Here is a 16,217-nt window from a genome sequence, read left to right as displayed (position 1 = left end):
GGGCAGCTTCTTTCCGCTGTCGCTGCCTCCGCCACGGAACCCACGTGCCAACGTCCCCGGGGGCAGAAGCCTGCCCGCCAGGCCCCCTCCCTCCCCACATTTAGAGTGCAGAGAGACTGGGCACTCTTCACGTGCTCTGAAGCGATTCCCGACTCCAAGGCTGACGTCCCGAACAGACCGAGTCCTTTGAACACAAAAGCAGCCTGCAGCGGCACCAGGGCAAAGGCCTCTCTAGCCCAGCATCCCGGTGTGGGAGCGTCGGCCGGACTCCTGCTGGGCGTCAAGCAGCAAGGAGAACCTTTGTGGCGCTTCCTCCCCACCCCCAAGAGAAACTCTTCCAAGCAGCCTGGCTCCCATCACAGCACGAGCTTGAAGGAGCAAGTAGTGGTGAAGATCAGGACGCCTGTGTCCAGAAACGTTTTTTAGGGCTCCTTAATGCTTTCAAGTATTTTGATTTTTATTAATTGTATGGTTTTATTACTTTGTTGTAACAACAGCAAAGGCTTTGTTAAAGAGGGTGACAGTCCCTTGGCTTGCAGCCTGGCCAGGACTGGGTGACAGGCCCACAACACACATGTTTAGACACAGCAGCTGTGGGCAGCCCACAGCTGTCCAGGTGTCACCAAGCTACAACTCCCTTTGGCCCCAGCCAGCACAGCTGACAGTCAGGGACAATGACGGGAGTTGTACCTCAGCAACATCTGGAAGGGCAAAGGTTCCCCACACCTGAGACTTATGCTCTGGGAAATTAAGAGGGAGGGGCAGCTTTGCAGGGCACCCAGACACTCTTGTCATTCAACGTGCTGGTTTTGACCCAATGCGGCTCAGGACCCCTATAGCTAAGGGACCACCTCTCAGCACACGAACGTGCCTGAACCCAGAGGTCATCATCTGAGGCCCTTCTCTGCAAGCCGTCTCCAGGGGACATCCAGAGGGTGGTGACAAGATCATGGGCCTTCTCTGTAGCAGCCCCCCCCATTACGGGACACTGTCCTCAAGGAAGCCCACCTGGCACCACCCTTGGCATCACGTCAGCATCAGATTGATTGGACTGTTAAGTCTGCTTTTAGTCATGTTTACATTATTTCATTGCATTTTTTAAAAAACCTTGGCTGTAACTTGCTTTTGGGAGCTTTTTTTAATGGGAAGCAATGTGTAAACTGCATGAATCTAAACCCTATTAAGTTTTACTTTAAAAACAAGTTTATTTTTTAAATTCAAAGGGCAGGGGAGAGGCTCTGGGGCTGCTACAAAAGACCCAGGTCTTGGGGAGGATGACCACCCCCCACAATACTCCTGCCCCCAGGGACAACATTCAGCATTTTGGTTCTACAATTAAGGACTAGCAGGGGGCTGCGGAGAAAGGAATCAGGGAACAGCTCTGTGTGGGGGGGAATCCTGGTCCGAGAGCTACTAGGTAGAAGTCTGCTTCTGATGTCCCCCCGCAAAAAAAGAAGAAGACCTGGAAGTGGAGGATCAGCAGGAACCAAGGACTGCAGAGGAGCTTCAACAACCCAGCCTGTCTCAACAAAATGGCAGGAGACCAGACCTCAAAGAGGTTCTCTGGGAGAAAACTGCCTTCACCTGATGCTAGAAGATCAGAGTAAGGAAAGGGATGGAAATCCTGAGGAAGAAAGAGACCTTATTCTCTCCATCTCGGGCTCCTTTGCCTTCTGTCATGCCCCAGTGGGTGCCTAAGGTTGACAGGCCCAGGCCCAGGCCCAGGCTGCAGACACCTCTCAGCAAGTCACTCACCAAGAAGGGCAGAGTTGCTGGTGCAGCAGAGTCCAGAGAAGTCACAGTCAAGCACGGAGGACCAGCCTAGGCCAGGGATCAGCTTGAGGCCAACACCGCAAGGAGGGAGGTGTGCAGACTAGGTTTGGGACCCAGAAGGCAGAGACCTGCCCAGTTTCCCACAACTAAAAGACTCCAGAGGGAGACCTTATGTACTCTGCCCTCCTAGACCACAGCTGCTGGTAATAAAGGCGTCTGAGGGACTGCTTACCCACGAGGAGTGTGACATCTCTGGGACCAGAGCAGACGGATGCTATGTTGTCATTTTTCAGCCTGAACCTTTGGACTGGGGTGGCGGGGTGGCTCACCACTTCCTCTTCTGACACATTCAAGGGTTCTTCAGTGGGTCTCCCCCCCCCAGAGGGTCCCTCAAGGGGTCCTTTCCTGCTTCCCAAAGTCCCCAACCTTTTGGACGTCTGGTTCATGCACCAAGGACTCAGCACCTGGGACTAGGTCATGATTTGTCTTGACAGGATCAAATGTAGATTAGAAGGCCCATTGCTGCTATTTTTAATTATCGTCATCATCAACAACAGAGCAACCGGTCTGTTTTCCCTTTGGATCCAGCAGGGGGCGCAGTGAGACCCAAACATTGCCTCCACGAGGCCATCAAGTGCCCATGAGATGCAACGTGAGGCAGAACATCTAAGAAGGTCAGGGGACCTGCTGCCTGGGGCTGGTGGGAGTTGTAGTGCAAAACATCTGGAGAGGGCCCTTTGTGTCATAGAATATTGAAAAGTTGGAAGGGACCTTAGAGGCCATCTAGTCTAACGCCCCCAGCCTGTGCAGAAATTTTGAAATTACAGCATCTCTGATCTGGCTGAGATGTGTTTCCTGCAATTTCCGCTCAGTGGTTTTAATCCTGGGGCAACAGAGACCAGGTCTGCTCCACCTTCTGCCCAGCACCCCTTTGGATATTTGAGGGCTGCTGCCAGGTCACCCCAGTGTGGCACAGTGGTTAGAGCAGCCTTTCCCAACCAGTGTGCCTCCAGATGTTGTTGGACCACAACTCCCATCAGCCTCAGGCTGAGGCTGATGGGAGTTGTAGTCCAACAACATCTGGAGGCACACTGGTTGGGAAAGGCTGGGTTAGAGCATCAGATGAGGACTAGAGAGGTCCGGGTTCTAATCCTCCACTCAGCCATCATGAAGGCTGCTGGATGACCTTGGGCCAGGCCCCGCATCTCTGCCTACCCTGCCTCACAGGGTTGTTGTGAGGATAAAATGGAGAGAAGGGAAAGAACCATGCATGCCAACTTGAGCTCCTTGGAGGGATATAACGGTAAATAAATATCAAGTGAAATATGCTCATTTTTTTCAGCCATTCCTAACAGGGTTTGGTTGCCAGAGCCCACATCATGCGGTTCTCCTTATCCCCTTTGGACTCTCTATAGGTGGGGCTGACTTTGTTCTGGAGCTGCTCGGTGACTGCTGCGTTGGGACAGTCCATCCCTGCCCTCCCATCAGCCTGAAGTCCTTTAAGAGAGACGGGTTCCCTCCCCGCCACCCAGTGTGGTATCTTCCTTCGGCCATGTCTGCTGTTCTCCCGGATCACAGGTGGGGGGGATCACGAGGCTGATGTGGCTCCCTTCTTCCCGTTTTCCTTTATTGGCCAGGAAAATGGAAATGGACTGCCTTCAAGTCGATCCTGACTTATGGCGACCTATGAATAGGGTTTTCATGGTAAGCGGTATTCAGAGGGGGCTTACCATTGTCTTCCTCTGAGGCTGAGAGGCAGCGACTGGCCCAAGGTGAGCTTCGTGGCTGTGTGGGGATTCATACCCTGGTCTTCCAGGTCATAGTCTAACACCTTAACCACTTAACCAGGAAGCAGCTTCAAATAAGTCCAGGGCGCTGATATGCTCCTGCTCTCCAAAATAAGTGTTGAACTATCCCAGAGGTAAGGGATCTTTTTTAGCCCGAGGGCCGCATTCCCTTCTGGGCAGCCTTCTGTGGGGCCACATCTCCATGGTCGGTGGAGCCAGGGGCAAAAGTGAGCTTTGTACAGTAGGGTAGTTTCTACACTCAAAAATGCAACCCTCTCTATCTGTGCAAGCAAGAGGCATGATCAGAGTTCAAGGACACATGATATTCTCCACCTCTGCACTATCCCATATCATAGAACCATAACAAAGTCGAGTTGGAAGGGTCCTATAAGGCCATCAAGTCCAACCCCCTGCTCAGTGCAGGAACCCAACATAATCCTACATCTCCATGACTGGGAGGATCCCTCTGGTTCAAGATGTTGTTTTTGCAACACACATTTAGGAATGAGGACCTGGGAGGTTTACACCCTGAATCAAATATTGGGTCACCCCCAAATGACATCCTAGCATCACTCTCCTTTGTTTTGGCCCAAGTATCAGGTGAGGCAGGTCACCCCAAACATGGTATGCAAAGATCCCTGGGGATAAACTCCCACTGACAGCCCTCAAGAACAAGCAGATGCCCTAATGTAGCTTTTGGAACTCAAGGCTTTATTTGGCCGCTGTTGCTGTCGGTGTGGAGGGCTCTCTGGCTGGATTCAGGCACGATCCTCATCAGACGGGCAGCCCAGCCAGTACTTGGCGATGGGGCGTGGGTACCTGGGGTAAACAAAATCCACACGCCGTGTGTCCAGGTTGAGGCGATAGTACTTGTCTGAGAGAGAAAGAGAGAGATCCAAAATGATGTTGGCATCACCGGAGGCAAGGGGGAAGAAAAAACAGCACTGCCTCCTGACTAACCCTGCACTCTTTTACGCACACGTTTTGCCTCAAGGCACTTCCAGGCTGTTGCTGTTTTCAGGTGGCAAATTCAGCCTACCCAATTATAGCTGATTGGGAGCTCTTGCGCAATAAATCTGCTTTCCCCAGAAGATCAGACTTTTTGCAATAAGGAAAGTGATGGGGGAAATGCCCTGGAAAAGGGGTAAGACTTGCTTTGGCATAACTGTCATCTAACCTCCCAGCAAACGAATCAGAATGAATGCTCATTAAATAGCCATCGTCGCCTAATCTCCCTGCAAACACATCAGGCTGAAGGCTCAATTAACAGTTCTTCCGGAAGTGACCTGAAACATGGAAGTTCCTCCATGGGTTTGTCTCTAACCCTTTTAAAGAAGCCCTTTAAGTTACTGGCCATTCCTTGTGGCTGTGAGTCCCGTAGGTTCCTTATGGGTTTAAGCCAGGAGGGGCTTTCCCTTTTTTCTGTCCTGAACCCACTGCCAAGTTCCAAGTTGGACTGTCTGGTCAGGAGGGATGGAAAGATCAGTCCGCCTCACGTCTCTCCATTCCTCATTTTTCCAGCCTTAAATGCAGTCTCCACATCTCTGCAGCAATTTGCATTTTTAAAAAAAATCTTCATAAAAGTTCATCAGCATTTTAGTGCTAATAAACTATTTTTGCATGCTGGTTTGATTAATGTTCACATTTCTGCAAGCAATTCTTCCTAATATAATGCATTTTTCTGTATTGTTTTTACTAATATATTAATGATGATGCACACTTTCCCCTAATATATGCATTTTTGTAAACACTGGTTGGAGGACTGCACCGCAAAATTTGGATAAGTGTAAAATCTCAAAGGATGGCTGTGTTTCGGGCTCTCACATTGTTTCAGAAAGTGCTAATTTGATAGATTCATCTTCAAAAGCGACCTGAATTGAATCCGCCCCCACTCATAGGAAAGAAGTTTCTCCTCCCTGCTAGTGACCAGAAGAGGGGGAGGTTTGGGGGGGCTGCAAATACCCCCCCCTGGGAACAGGCAGACCCACAATGTCCAGACTCACTGTCAACAAAGAAGTAGACGCTCTGGAAGGGGCGGCACGGGGTGGTTCCGCCCAGCAGCCAGTCCAGGTCCGAGGACTCCGAGCTGGCATCGCCCTGCCAATCCCAGTCACTCCGGAGGCCCCAGTGTTGGCGCCGGCGGAACTTCCTACGGTGCCGGCGCGATGACTTCTTCCTGGAGCGGCGCTGGGGGGGGCTCTGTGCCACATAGATCCGCCCGAGCATTGCTGCGTCCAGCCGGCCAGGAACCCCTCGCCAATCGCGGCTGATGTACTGTGGTCTGCTGGCTCCACCTGGGAATGGGGAGAAGGGAATCTGAGGGGCCGCCTTGCGTGTCGCAGGGCACCAGATGCAGCCAGAGGCTGGGGGGGCAGGAGTCCCTCAGGCTATCCTCCAGGCCAAGGGTCTCTCTCTACTCTGCCAGTGAGAAGGCGGCCCTGGGTGAGTCAGGGGGCCAGATACAAAGGAGGACAGGACTCCCAGATCTTCGTGTAGAAATCAGATTCTCTGCAGTTAGACAGAGTCCATCTAGCTCAGTATGGCCGACACTGACTGGCAGCAACTCTCCAGAGTTTCAGAAGGAGTGTGTGGCTTTCATAGCCATACCTGGAGATGCCAGGGACTGAACCAGTGACCTTCTGCATGCAAGACAGGTTCTCTGCCGCTGAGCTATGGCCCTTCCATTAAAAAAATTAAGTAAGATGCCAGTCCTCATGGGTTTGTATACATGACTGGTTTAAATTGGAGCATAGGAAGCTGCATTATACCAGATCAGGCCATGCGTCCATCTAGCTCAGTATTGTGTACACTGATTGGCAGCAGCTTTCCAGGGTTTCAGGCAGCAGACACTCTCAGCCCTTCTTGCAGATGCCATTAGGAGCTGAAAGTGGAACCTTCTGCATGCGAAGCAGATGCTCTATCGCCAATCTATGGCCTGTTCTCTGAAAATAAAGTAAGATTCTAGTCCTCATGATGTTGAAAAATGGGTAAACCAGCCCCTTTTTCAACATCATGAGGACTAGAATCTTACTTTAGGATAAGGTAGAATAGAATAGGAACATAGGAAGGTGCCACTGGTTTGTCTAGCCCAGTATTGCCTACACTGACTGGCAGTTTCAGGTAGGGGACATTCCCAGCCCTACCTCGAGATGCTGCCATTGGGGATTGAACCTGGGCCCTTCTGCAGGCACAGCAGGCATTCTACCACGGATTTGTGGCTCTTCCCAAAGGTATGAGAGGTGCAGGAGTCTTGCCCTCATTTGCCCTGGCCACCCTGTTTGGCCGGCTCAGCAGGCTGAGGTCCCTGTGGGGGACAGGACTCAGCCCCCACATGCAGACACCCCACACCCTCCCCCAGCTGCCCACTCACTGCGCCGGCTTCCTCCAAAAAGCACCCGGAAAATCTCCTCCCAGCTGTCTTCCTGCAGGACAGCGTAGTGGTCAAAGACCAGCGATGGGTACGTCCCCTCGCACTCCTCACGGCTCGGCTGGTTGGCAAAATCGTAGGACCAGTATTTCCTCTCTGTAAGGCAGACAGAGCAGCGTGCAGGGCAAGAACAGCTTTCACGGAGGGCTGGGCCCCACAGCGGGCAGAGGGAGAGCACCCTCCACTGCACCCCAGGCCAGTGGGGTACCTCAGCAGCACATGCAGCCCTGTCCTCCAGCAACTGACAGCTGCTCCTCTCTCCTCACACCGCAGCAGTGTGCAAACTGACGCCTGAGGCAGCTGCCTCGCTCTGCCAAACAATTGGGCCGGCCCTGATCTCGCCTTCCTCCTCTAATTCTCATGAAGGGCAAAAAGAACAGTGTCTTGCTGAACCAAGCAAAACAGAGCTGCGAATCCTGTGATTTTTTCATACCACAACATTTCAGATTTGTTTTTTTTCTTGCTTTTGTAGCGCTACAGCCGCTCTGGACAGCCATAACTTGGCAGCATCAGGGAACCATCGCAGGACAACTCATAAAGCCAAAAAATTCCACCTCTGATGCACAATAGGCTGTGTACATGCCATTGGAAGTATTGAATGATAGTTCTACTCAGAGTAGACCCATTGAAGTGAATAGATATAACTAACTTAGGTTTGTTAATTTCCATGGGCCCACCTGGAGCAGGGCTTTGTTGATGACAACCCCACACCTTTAAAGCACGTTTCCCTCAAAGAATCCTGGGATCTGTCATTTAATCCTCCCAGTGCTACAATTCCCAGCACCCTTAAGAAACTACAGTTCCCACAATTCTTGGGTGTGGGGGGGAAAGGAATGTTCTGTAAACGGGTGCTGAGCATGTTGCAGAATAAACCTGCAATAGGTCACCAGGGTCTGGGGGGACCCCCCAATTCTCACCTTTGAAGAAGTAGACTCTCTCGCTCGAAATGTAGTTCTGGGCAGGCAATGCAAAAGCTGCGTCAAGATCCTCTGGGATTCCATTGAAACCATCAGAGATGTTGCGGGGAAAATCTGGCTCCAGGACTCCATCAGCAAAGCGCCAGTACTGGCTGCCCTGCAGGGGAGAGACACATGTCAGGGGCAAGCAAGGAGGAGGGGAGTGGGTGGGATGTGCACCCATCAAGGTGGATTGCCAGATCCACAGGAGAATAAGAGGCGTCGGAGGCCAGCTCTGCCTGCAAGCCCGGTGCTCTGACCTGGCAGCCCGGGACCTTTAGCCGGAAGAGGTGTGAGGTCTGCCTGCGGTTCCGCTCTTTTAGATCCCACAGGGAAGTGGCAGCCCTCAGTCCACCCTCCACTTACACATGAGGGGTGAGCAAATTGATCAATTCTTGGTTTCTCATCCTTCCAATCTTCAGTTTCTCCACATTTTAACATCACTGTGTGAATTTTTTTAGTCCTCATGAAAATTCACCAGCATTTTAGTGTGAATTTCTCTGAACGGATAAATTTCTCCTATTCCATTTTCCCCTAATATACACATGTTTGCAAAGCCGTTTCCCCCTAACAGAATGCATTCTTGTCTGTTATTTTCACTGATATATATTGCCTCAGTATATACATTTTTGGTTGGAGAACGGCATTGCAAAATTCAGAGCAGAGTGAATTTCGAAGGACGGCTGCATTTCAGTTCACTATTGTTTTGGAAACTCCAATTAGCCAGGTTCGCCTTCTTAAACATGAACTGACCGGTGTTTCTCCCTCACACACACACACCCCACTTACAACACAGCTGGCGGTGGCTAGATTAGGGAATCAGGAGAGGACGATGGGGTGTGGATGTTTCCTCACCTTGAAGATGTAGGTCTTCCCCTCACAGTTGATGCGGGTGAAGGCAGTATCGATGGGGCCTTCAATGCCCCACACCTCTTCGATGAGCTTGGGGTATCCGGGCCTCACACTCTTCTCATCCAGCTCATAGAAATACTTCCCTGGGTTGAGGGGGAGATGCGGACATAGAGGTGAACATTTGGTCCTAGCAAATTGTCTTCTGCCCCCCTCCAAACAAAGCTCACCTGGTGGTGGAGGGCAATACTGTGATCTGTCAGTTACCCCCAAAACGATGCCCCCAAACACAGCATCACTCTAGGGCACTGTGGGCAATTAAAAACGGCAGGTAGTTCACAGATCCAAATGCCTGGAGAGGTGGAAGTCATGTGTGGAGCCTGGTGAGCAGTGGACCCCTCTGGGGCACTGAGACCCCAAGCAGCAGCCTAAGGATGTTGGGTCCTGGCTCCAGCCTCCCCCCCCAACCAGAGAAGGTTCTTCTGCCTAGGCCCACTGCATACCACGGAAAGCGTAGATGGAGCCGTTCTTCAGGCTGGTGAAGGCATCAAAAGGTTTCCCGCTGCACAAGACCTCCTCTTCTGGCGTGTAGGTGGGGGCTTCTGTCTCAAGCAAAGGGGCTGCCTCTGTAGGCTTGGCTACCCACTCGGTGGGTCCTTCCGACCACAGATAGTCATACGTGAGGAACGTCATTGTCTGTGGGGCGCTGTTGGTGGGCTCGGGGGTCGTGGCGTTGGGGATGTCATAATCCAGATAGTCGTCCTCTGGCTGTACGAACACATCTCCACGGGTCACTGCAGGGGGGACGTGCGCATGTGTGAAATGTGTGATGCACAAGACGGGTGGCCAACTGGGGACACTCTCCACCTCAGACCCAACTCCTGGCTTTCATCTGAGCCCTGGCTAAGCAAAGCTGGACTCCCAAACCTGTCGTCTGAGCCAGGCCTCAAGTTGAATCACCAGAGCGCCTCAGCAGCTGCCTCTCCCCTTACGATTCCCAGAAACTGATATTCAGAGGCAGGCGGCCCCCAAAAGTGGAGGTTTGAAAGACTTCCGGCATTTGTAAGACCCACCCATTTATTTTGAGAATCCCCCCGAAGGCTCAACAAAATACCCTCCCCAATTCCCTGCCTGCAAATGGGGTGATGAGTAGGCGAAAGGACCTTTTTCACTCGGCTGGGAGCAAATCCCTTCCGAGGCTTTTATTCAAGAGGGGCAGCTTGGTGTCGCCCTCTTCAGCAGTCAGGGGGGGGCACCTCACAAAGCCCCCCCCCTGAGAGAATGCTGGATTTGCAAGGGTGGCTATGGCGGCCTTTCAATGGCCAAAGGGGGCTCTTTTGCCCCCGTAAATGGCTCACCCATGCCAAGTTAGCCCAGCCTGTGGAGACAGGGCAGAGGCAAGCTGTGGCCCCCACAAGAGCTGTGTGGGGTGCCTGCGGCCACTGGGAAGCTCTCTTTCTACTAGTCAGACCCTTGGCCCATCGACCTCAGCACTGTCTACACTGACTGGCAGCAGCTCTCCAGGGCCTCAGCCCCGCCTGGAAATTCTGGGGTTGAACCTGGGCCCTTCTGCATGCAAAGCGGATGCTCTCCCCACTGAGCTATGGCTGCGACAATACCTTTGGATTTGCAGGTGGTCATATAGTCGCTGCAACAGCTTTGGTAGTAGACACACAGGTCATCACACTGGCATTTCTTCTGGGCATCGAAGCCCTTGTCGCAGCGACCCTCGCAAGACTCTGGGGTGGGGGTGGGGGAAGAGGCAGACCATTATCATGCAGTAACAGGAGAGGGGGAGACTCGGGCATTCAGGCCCTTGGCCCCAGGGCAAGGCACAAAGTTGCACACAAAAGGCATATGTTAATTTCTATGCATAGATGCAAATCCAAGCAGACTTTGTTTTGGGGGGGTGCACAAACTCTAGCTCTTGCTGCCAGGGCCTCCCTCTGAGGTATGGGGTGCCCAAAAGGTTTTGGAGGCCTGGGAGACATGTACACGGATTGGGACCTCCTCCTCTTGCAAGCGATTGGTAGAAACTGCTGTGTATTCAAACAAAAGCAAGTCTTGTCCAATGTCTAACATGACTACCCCTCCCTCCCTCTATCTCACACATGCCTCTTTGGACAGGAACGGGGTGAAATGGTTGCTGGCCGGGTCCCACAGGAGTGCTGTGCTTGCGAAGAACATTTTGGCAGGAGAGAGCAGGCATAGTAAAGAAAATAACTGGACACGATATATTGTTCAGGCCAAAGCAATCCCTTTTAGGCTATTTGAAAGGAACAGTTATGTGATGTTGTGGTTTTTAATGATGCATTGTGAACGGTTGCAACCTGCCCGGGGACCTCAGGGTGAAGAGCGGGTAATAAAGTAAAATCATCATCATCAACTTTACTAACAGCACTCAGGCTAACGACAGACAGAGTGATAGGCAATCTTCAAAACATTTGGATAAATGACAATGGCAATACAAAACACTGGGAAATCGCATCATTAAACCAACTTACCGACTCTTAAAGGAGCCAGGAAATTCCAAATAAATTTATAGGGAAGCAGAGTTCGTCTATAACCACAATACTTTAAAGCTCTTGAAGGAGAAACCATGTCCCAGTCTGTGTTGGAATTGGTTTTTAAGATGTTTTCAAAGCTTTTTTTTAAAAGGTGTTTTTAAAGATGTTTCAATATATTTTAAAGTCTGTTTTTAAATGTTTTAAAGTGTTTTCAGTGTTTCTGTTTGCTGCCCTGGGCTCCCTCTGGGAGGAAGGGCGGGATATAAATTTAATAAATACATAAATAAATATCAAGATAAGGTTTAGCCACATGTGGTATTTCCACTTCTAGAAATAGATACAGTGGGGCCCCACTCATACAGCAGGTTACGTTCCGGGCCCCCACTGAAAAGCGAAAACCGCTGAAAAGCAGAACTCATTGAATAGAATGGCGTGTGACGCCCGAAAACTGCTGTAAAAGTGGAACAAGCGCCGTATGAGTGGGGCTTTAGTCTAATTGAGACCGCTGCATTAGCGAAGCGCCGTAATGCGGGGCCCTACTGTATGAGAAAGAAGCACCATCGGGGGTGCACGATAGATGCCAGCTCTTGCTCTCTGATTTAAGGTAAGGGCAGGGTAGAACAGAACTTTCTTCCCCAGTGGGGAAAATTTTCTGTTTCCTAAGTTCATTTGTAACCATGAACAGAACCCAGAGGCAAACAAAAATTAGGGAAGTGCTACAGTTTCAACATTTTTAGCTTTGTTTACAAAATACTAGTAAAATAAACATGCTAAATTAGATCACTCTAGGGCAGAGTGGAGAATCTTTTTCATCCCAAGGGCTACTTTCCCTTCTGGGCAATATTCCAGGGGCCACAGGGCAATGGTGGGCGGGGCCAGAGGCAAAAGTGGGTGGACCAATGATTGCAAATCTCACCTTTGCACAAGAGGCCAGTTGCAATGCACCCACACGCCCCTCTCCGCCCTCCATCCGGGCAAGCAAGAGGCGTTTCCAGGCATTCAAGGGCATGTCCTAGGCAGGGAAAAGCACCCAAGGAGGGTGCAGAGCAGAGCCAGTGAGGGGTATAGCCTGGGGACAGTCCCAAGGGCCAAGTAGAGAGGCACGGAGGGCCGCATTTGGTCTCCGAGCCTGAGGTGCCCCACCCTTGCCCTAAGGCATCAGAAAGTTTTCCAAAGCAGACAGACCAATGTTCTGACTCAGTATGAAGCAGCTTCATGTGTTTCTATTTAATTCAGCCCAAAGCAGACTGGAAGATCCCCAGTGCGAATCCTCCCTGGGGCTGTTCATGTAGTGACTTCTTTGAGGGGTTGCTGGGAGGGCCCTCGGGAGCCCAAGGAGCTGCTTTGCTGGATCAGGCCAGAGATCGGTCCAGGCCTGTTCCCTGTTCCCAACAGTGGTCAGCTAGATGCCTCCAGGAAGCCCACAAGCAGGGCCTGAAGGAGACAGCCTTGGTATTTGTCCCTAACACAGGGTCCTCAGAGGTAGACTGCTGCTGACCGTACAGGCTCAGTTAGTAACCACTAATTAACCATTCCTCCATGAATCTGTATTTTTAAGAAGGTGAGATGAGCCCCAGTGCTGCATCAGGCCAAGGTGGGTCCATTTGGAGGTCCACAACAATGGTAGGAAGACCCCACCCCACCCCCAACATACACACATCACATGCACATTGATTATCCCCGGTAACTGATATATAAAGGGAGATCATCTCTGAAACCCTTAAGAAAAAAAAGGTTCCCAAACTTACGGGCATCACCACGTCTTGAGGCAGGGAGTTCCAACAGCTAATGCCACATTTTCCTGGTCTGCTTTGGGGCTGTCACCAATCAGTTTTATTGGGAAGACTGGATTCTAGGCTGCCTCTCCCGAGCTGGCCCAGAGTTCTCCTGGGATCCCGAGAACACAGGAAGCAGCCTTTTTGCACCCAGTCAGTGGTGCTCTTCACCCTCCAGCCCCCAGATGTCCTTGGACTACAACTCCCATCAGCCTTGGCCCCTGGTTTAGCTGGCTGGAGTTGATGGGAGTTGTAGTCCGACAACATCTGGGGCCCCGAGGTGATGAACACACTGGACACTGACTGGCAGCGGCTCTGCAGGGGCCCTTCCCAGCCCTGCCTGCAGATGCTGCCAAGGACTGCGCCTGGGGCTGCATGCAAGGCAGGGGCTCTGCCACTGAGCAACGGCCCTCCCCTCATTCCCCTGTCAAGAGACTAAACTGGGGGGGCATGGGGGTCTTAGGGGGGTCTCCTGGTACTCACCCTCAGCACCAAAGGTGGCACACAGGCAGCCCAGCAGGCAAGCAAGGCTCAGGAGCCGCATGGCAAGCGGCTGGGTTAGTGGGTGGCCGTCCTCCTCTGATGGGGGATGCAGCCTCTCCTGTTCCCGGCAGGGCTGTTATTTGCTCAGTGCAGCCTCTCAGCTTCAAAGGAAACGCACAAGGTCGGTGGGGTCGCTGGCCTCTGCTGCCTGCAAGGGCTGACCCTCCCTTTCACTTTGCGCCCCTCCCAACTTTCCCTCTGAAGTCAGGATGGCAGAGAGATGCAATTCAGTTCTGCACTTTCTGCCATCCTTAGGAATCGGCGCTTCTCTGAATGTAGCAATGCTGTTTGCCAGGCAAGGAATGTGTACAACAATGCACAGGCCAGGTTTAAACGTGTTTATGTAAATACAAAAATGTTTACAGAAAATCAACAAACATGCATTATGTCAGAGAAAACGGGTTTGCAAAAATGTGTATATTAGGCAAACGACTCTAATGGCTAGCGACTGGCAGGCCCCAGGGCCAGACCTCCCCTCCTTTCTTTCAGCTTTGGAGAACAACCCATGTGATGAGGAGCTCTGGATAGTTTTGTTTTATTTTGTGATTTAGCTCCCCAAATGCCTGACTCAAGTTTGTCAGCCAGCCAGTCCATCCCTCTTTGAAACAGGCTTCCTGGCCTTCGGGGCAGGCCTTGGCTGCGCCCACCCGCCCACCTGGCAAAAAGCAGGAGGTTCCGGGCAGAGCCCCATGACAGCCATAACCAGGTTCTGGCCCAGTCCTGAATTTGGTCCCAATTCTGGGTCACAACCCCCCCCCGCAAGGAGCAGAGCAACCTCACGAACAGCCTTTCTTCTGGGAAGCCACCCTAATTGGACCCGGGATGCGGAAAGGCCGCCTTTATTAAACACAATGGGACAGCACTCTGCATGTGCTCAGAGACTGCACCTCCAATATTCAACATGTGCCAGTCAAGCAGTGGAGCCCTAATGCTGAGATGAGATGAGGTTGCACTGAGGCCTGGAGTCAAATCAAGCCCTTGAGTTGGTGCTCCCTCCCAAGGGGCCGTTTGGGTGGCTGAAAATGAGAGGACCCAGGGAAGTGCCTTCTCTGCAGGGAGTCCCACGGCCTGAGGGCTTCTGGCCCCAAAGCCATCAGCAAATGGATGGCAGGGTCAGAGCCAGAGGACTCACTTTCCATGCAAACTGCCCCCCAACCCCCAACACACTCTGCAAACAAAGCTTCGTGGAATTTGCTCCCTGATTCCCGTCCAGGATCAATTCCACCAGTTACTAATTAATATGAACTCCACTTGCCCCTTCCAGTGGCTGCCTCTGAGCCTCCCCCCAACCCATACTCATTTGGGGGGCAAAGGGCAAAAGAGGAGGGGCCTGAGATCTCGCTGCCCTCGGCTTGGAGTGGATCCTCACAGCTGGCCGTGGCTAGGCCCCAGCCGGGTAAAGGATGCCCCTTGCTGTCCACCACCAAAATGGGTCACGGCTAGAGCCCCTCCGGGCACCCTTTTTCAAAAACTGCTCTCATCAGGATTTGTGCTCATGGTGGCATCGCGGCGGTCACGTGCAATCCCACTTTCAACACTGACTGCCCCTGCAAAAGTTTTAGGCTGGGCATTCAGCTTCATTTCCAGTCGGTACATGTCCCTGCTGTAACTTCCTATACCACAGATGTTCCAGTTTCCTTTTGGTCCTGCTTTATTATTTATTTATTAAATTGATGTGGCCCCCCCCCTTTCCTCCCGGAGGAGCTCAAGGCAGCAAACACATCAATAATAACAAACATTGACAAGCATGCATCCCCCAGCAATCTCTGGGTGGCCAAGGACAGCCTTCCAGTTATCCAAGGCCTGGGTAAACAGGAATGTTTTTAAATTCCTCCTGATAGTCAATAATGGAGACAGATGCACCTCCCCGGAGAGGGCATTCCACCAGCAGAGAACTGAAAAGGCCCTCTTGCGGATCAACAGCAACTGAGCAGCCCCTCCAGATTGCAAGAATGCAGCAGCGTCGGGGAAGTATCACAGGACAACTAACAACACGTATTTTTGTGCAGACGGTCCAGTATAAATCCACCACGAATGCAGTATTATTGCATCAAAGACGTGTTGCAGAATATGCCCCCAATCTCCTCCCCCCCATGAGGAGTCTGGAGGGGCCCTACCTCCAACCAAAGGGTTTGTATTCCAAAACAGGCAGGGCTGATTGTCTCGCACTACACAAGTCACACTTTCTGATCTGCAAGCCCCGTGTCCAAAATCCCATGTGTGTGGGTTGAGAGCAAGAGCACTTACTGGGTTGTGATGGAAAGGCCCACTCCATGTGCTCAGACACCTTCACTTCTTCCTCTGCTCCATGAGTTGGACATAGAGGGAGAAGGGAAGCGGGGCCACTCTGTCGACTCTGCTCAAAGAACAGCATTATTGGACTTTTCCTCCATCCGGCTACAGCAGAAAAGGGTAGCAGGGCTACTCCATCGGCTTTGCATGGTTTCCATTCCAGCTGGACGTTATAAAGAACTCTGCAACTGAGAACAAGTGCCTGAGTTTGCTTTATTCCATTACTCCTGGACCCCTCCGCTTCTCCTCGTGTGTTCAGTCTTCTAGATTGCAAGCCTGCGGGCAAGTCTTGTTGCTGATCTTTGCAA

The 16,217-nt window shown here is 51.8% G+C and overlaps 1 protein-coding gene across 2 annotated transcripts; it reads right to left on the bottom strand.

The window, feature by feature from the left end:
* Positions 1 to 4,250: 4,250 nt before the first annotated feature.
* On the bottom strand, positions 4,251 to 13,707 carry VTN (vitronectin). 2 transcript variants are annotated; one of them, XM_061605166.1, is made up of 9 exons: positions 13,558 to 13,635; positions 13,048 to 13,186; positions 10,412 to 10,531; positions 9,296 to 9,586; positions 8,799 to 8,938; positions 7,905 to 8,061; positions 6,931 to 7,083; positions 5,564 to 5,854; positions 4,251 to 4,434 (listed from the first exon to the last, which is right to left on the bottom strand). In XM_061605166.1, exons 3-9 carry the CDS (start codon positions 10,431 to 10,433, stop codon positions 4,319 to 4,321), a joined length of 1,170 nt encoding a protein of 389 aa, XP_061461150.1. In that variant the 5' UTR covers positions 10,434 to 10,531; positions 13,048 to 13,186; positions 13,558 to 13,635; the 3' UTR covers positions 4,251 to 4,318. The 2 variants fall into 2 exon arrangements, with proteins under 2 accessions (XP_061461150.1, XP_061461149.1); XM_061605165.1 differs by lacking the exon at positions 13,048 to 13,186 and having other exon boundaries at positions 13,558 to 13,707.
* Between the last annotated feature and the right edge of the window lie 2,510 nt (positions 13,708 to 16,217).

The sequence above is a fragment of the Rhineura floridana genome, chromosome 21, assembly GCF_030035675.1.
Source record: "Rhineura floridana isolate rRhiFlo1 chromosome 21, rRhiFlo1.hap2, whole genome shotgun sequence".
Classification (NCBI taxonomy): Eukaryota; Metazoa; Chordata; class Lepidosauria; order Squamata; family Rhineuridae; genus Rhineura; species Rhineura floridana.
Note: the sequence above shows the minus strand (reverse complement) of the source record. Positions and strands in the feature narration are given on the sequence as shown.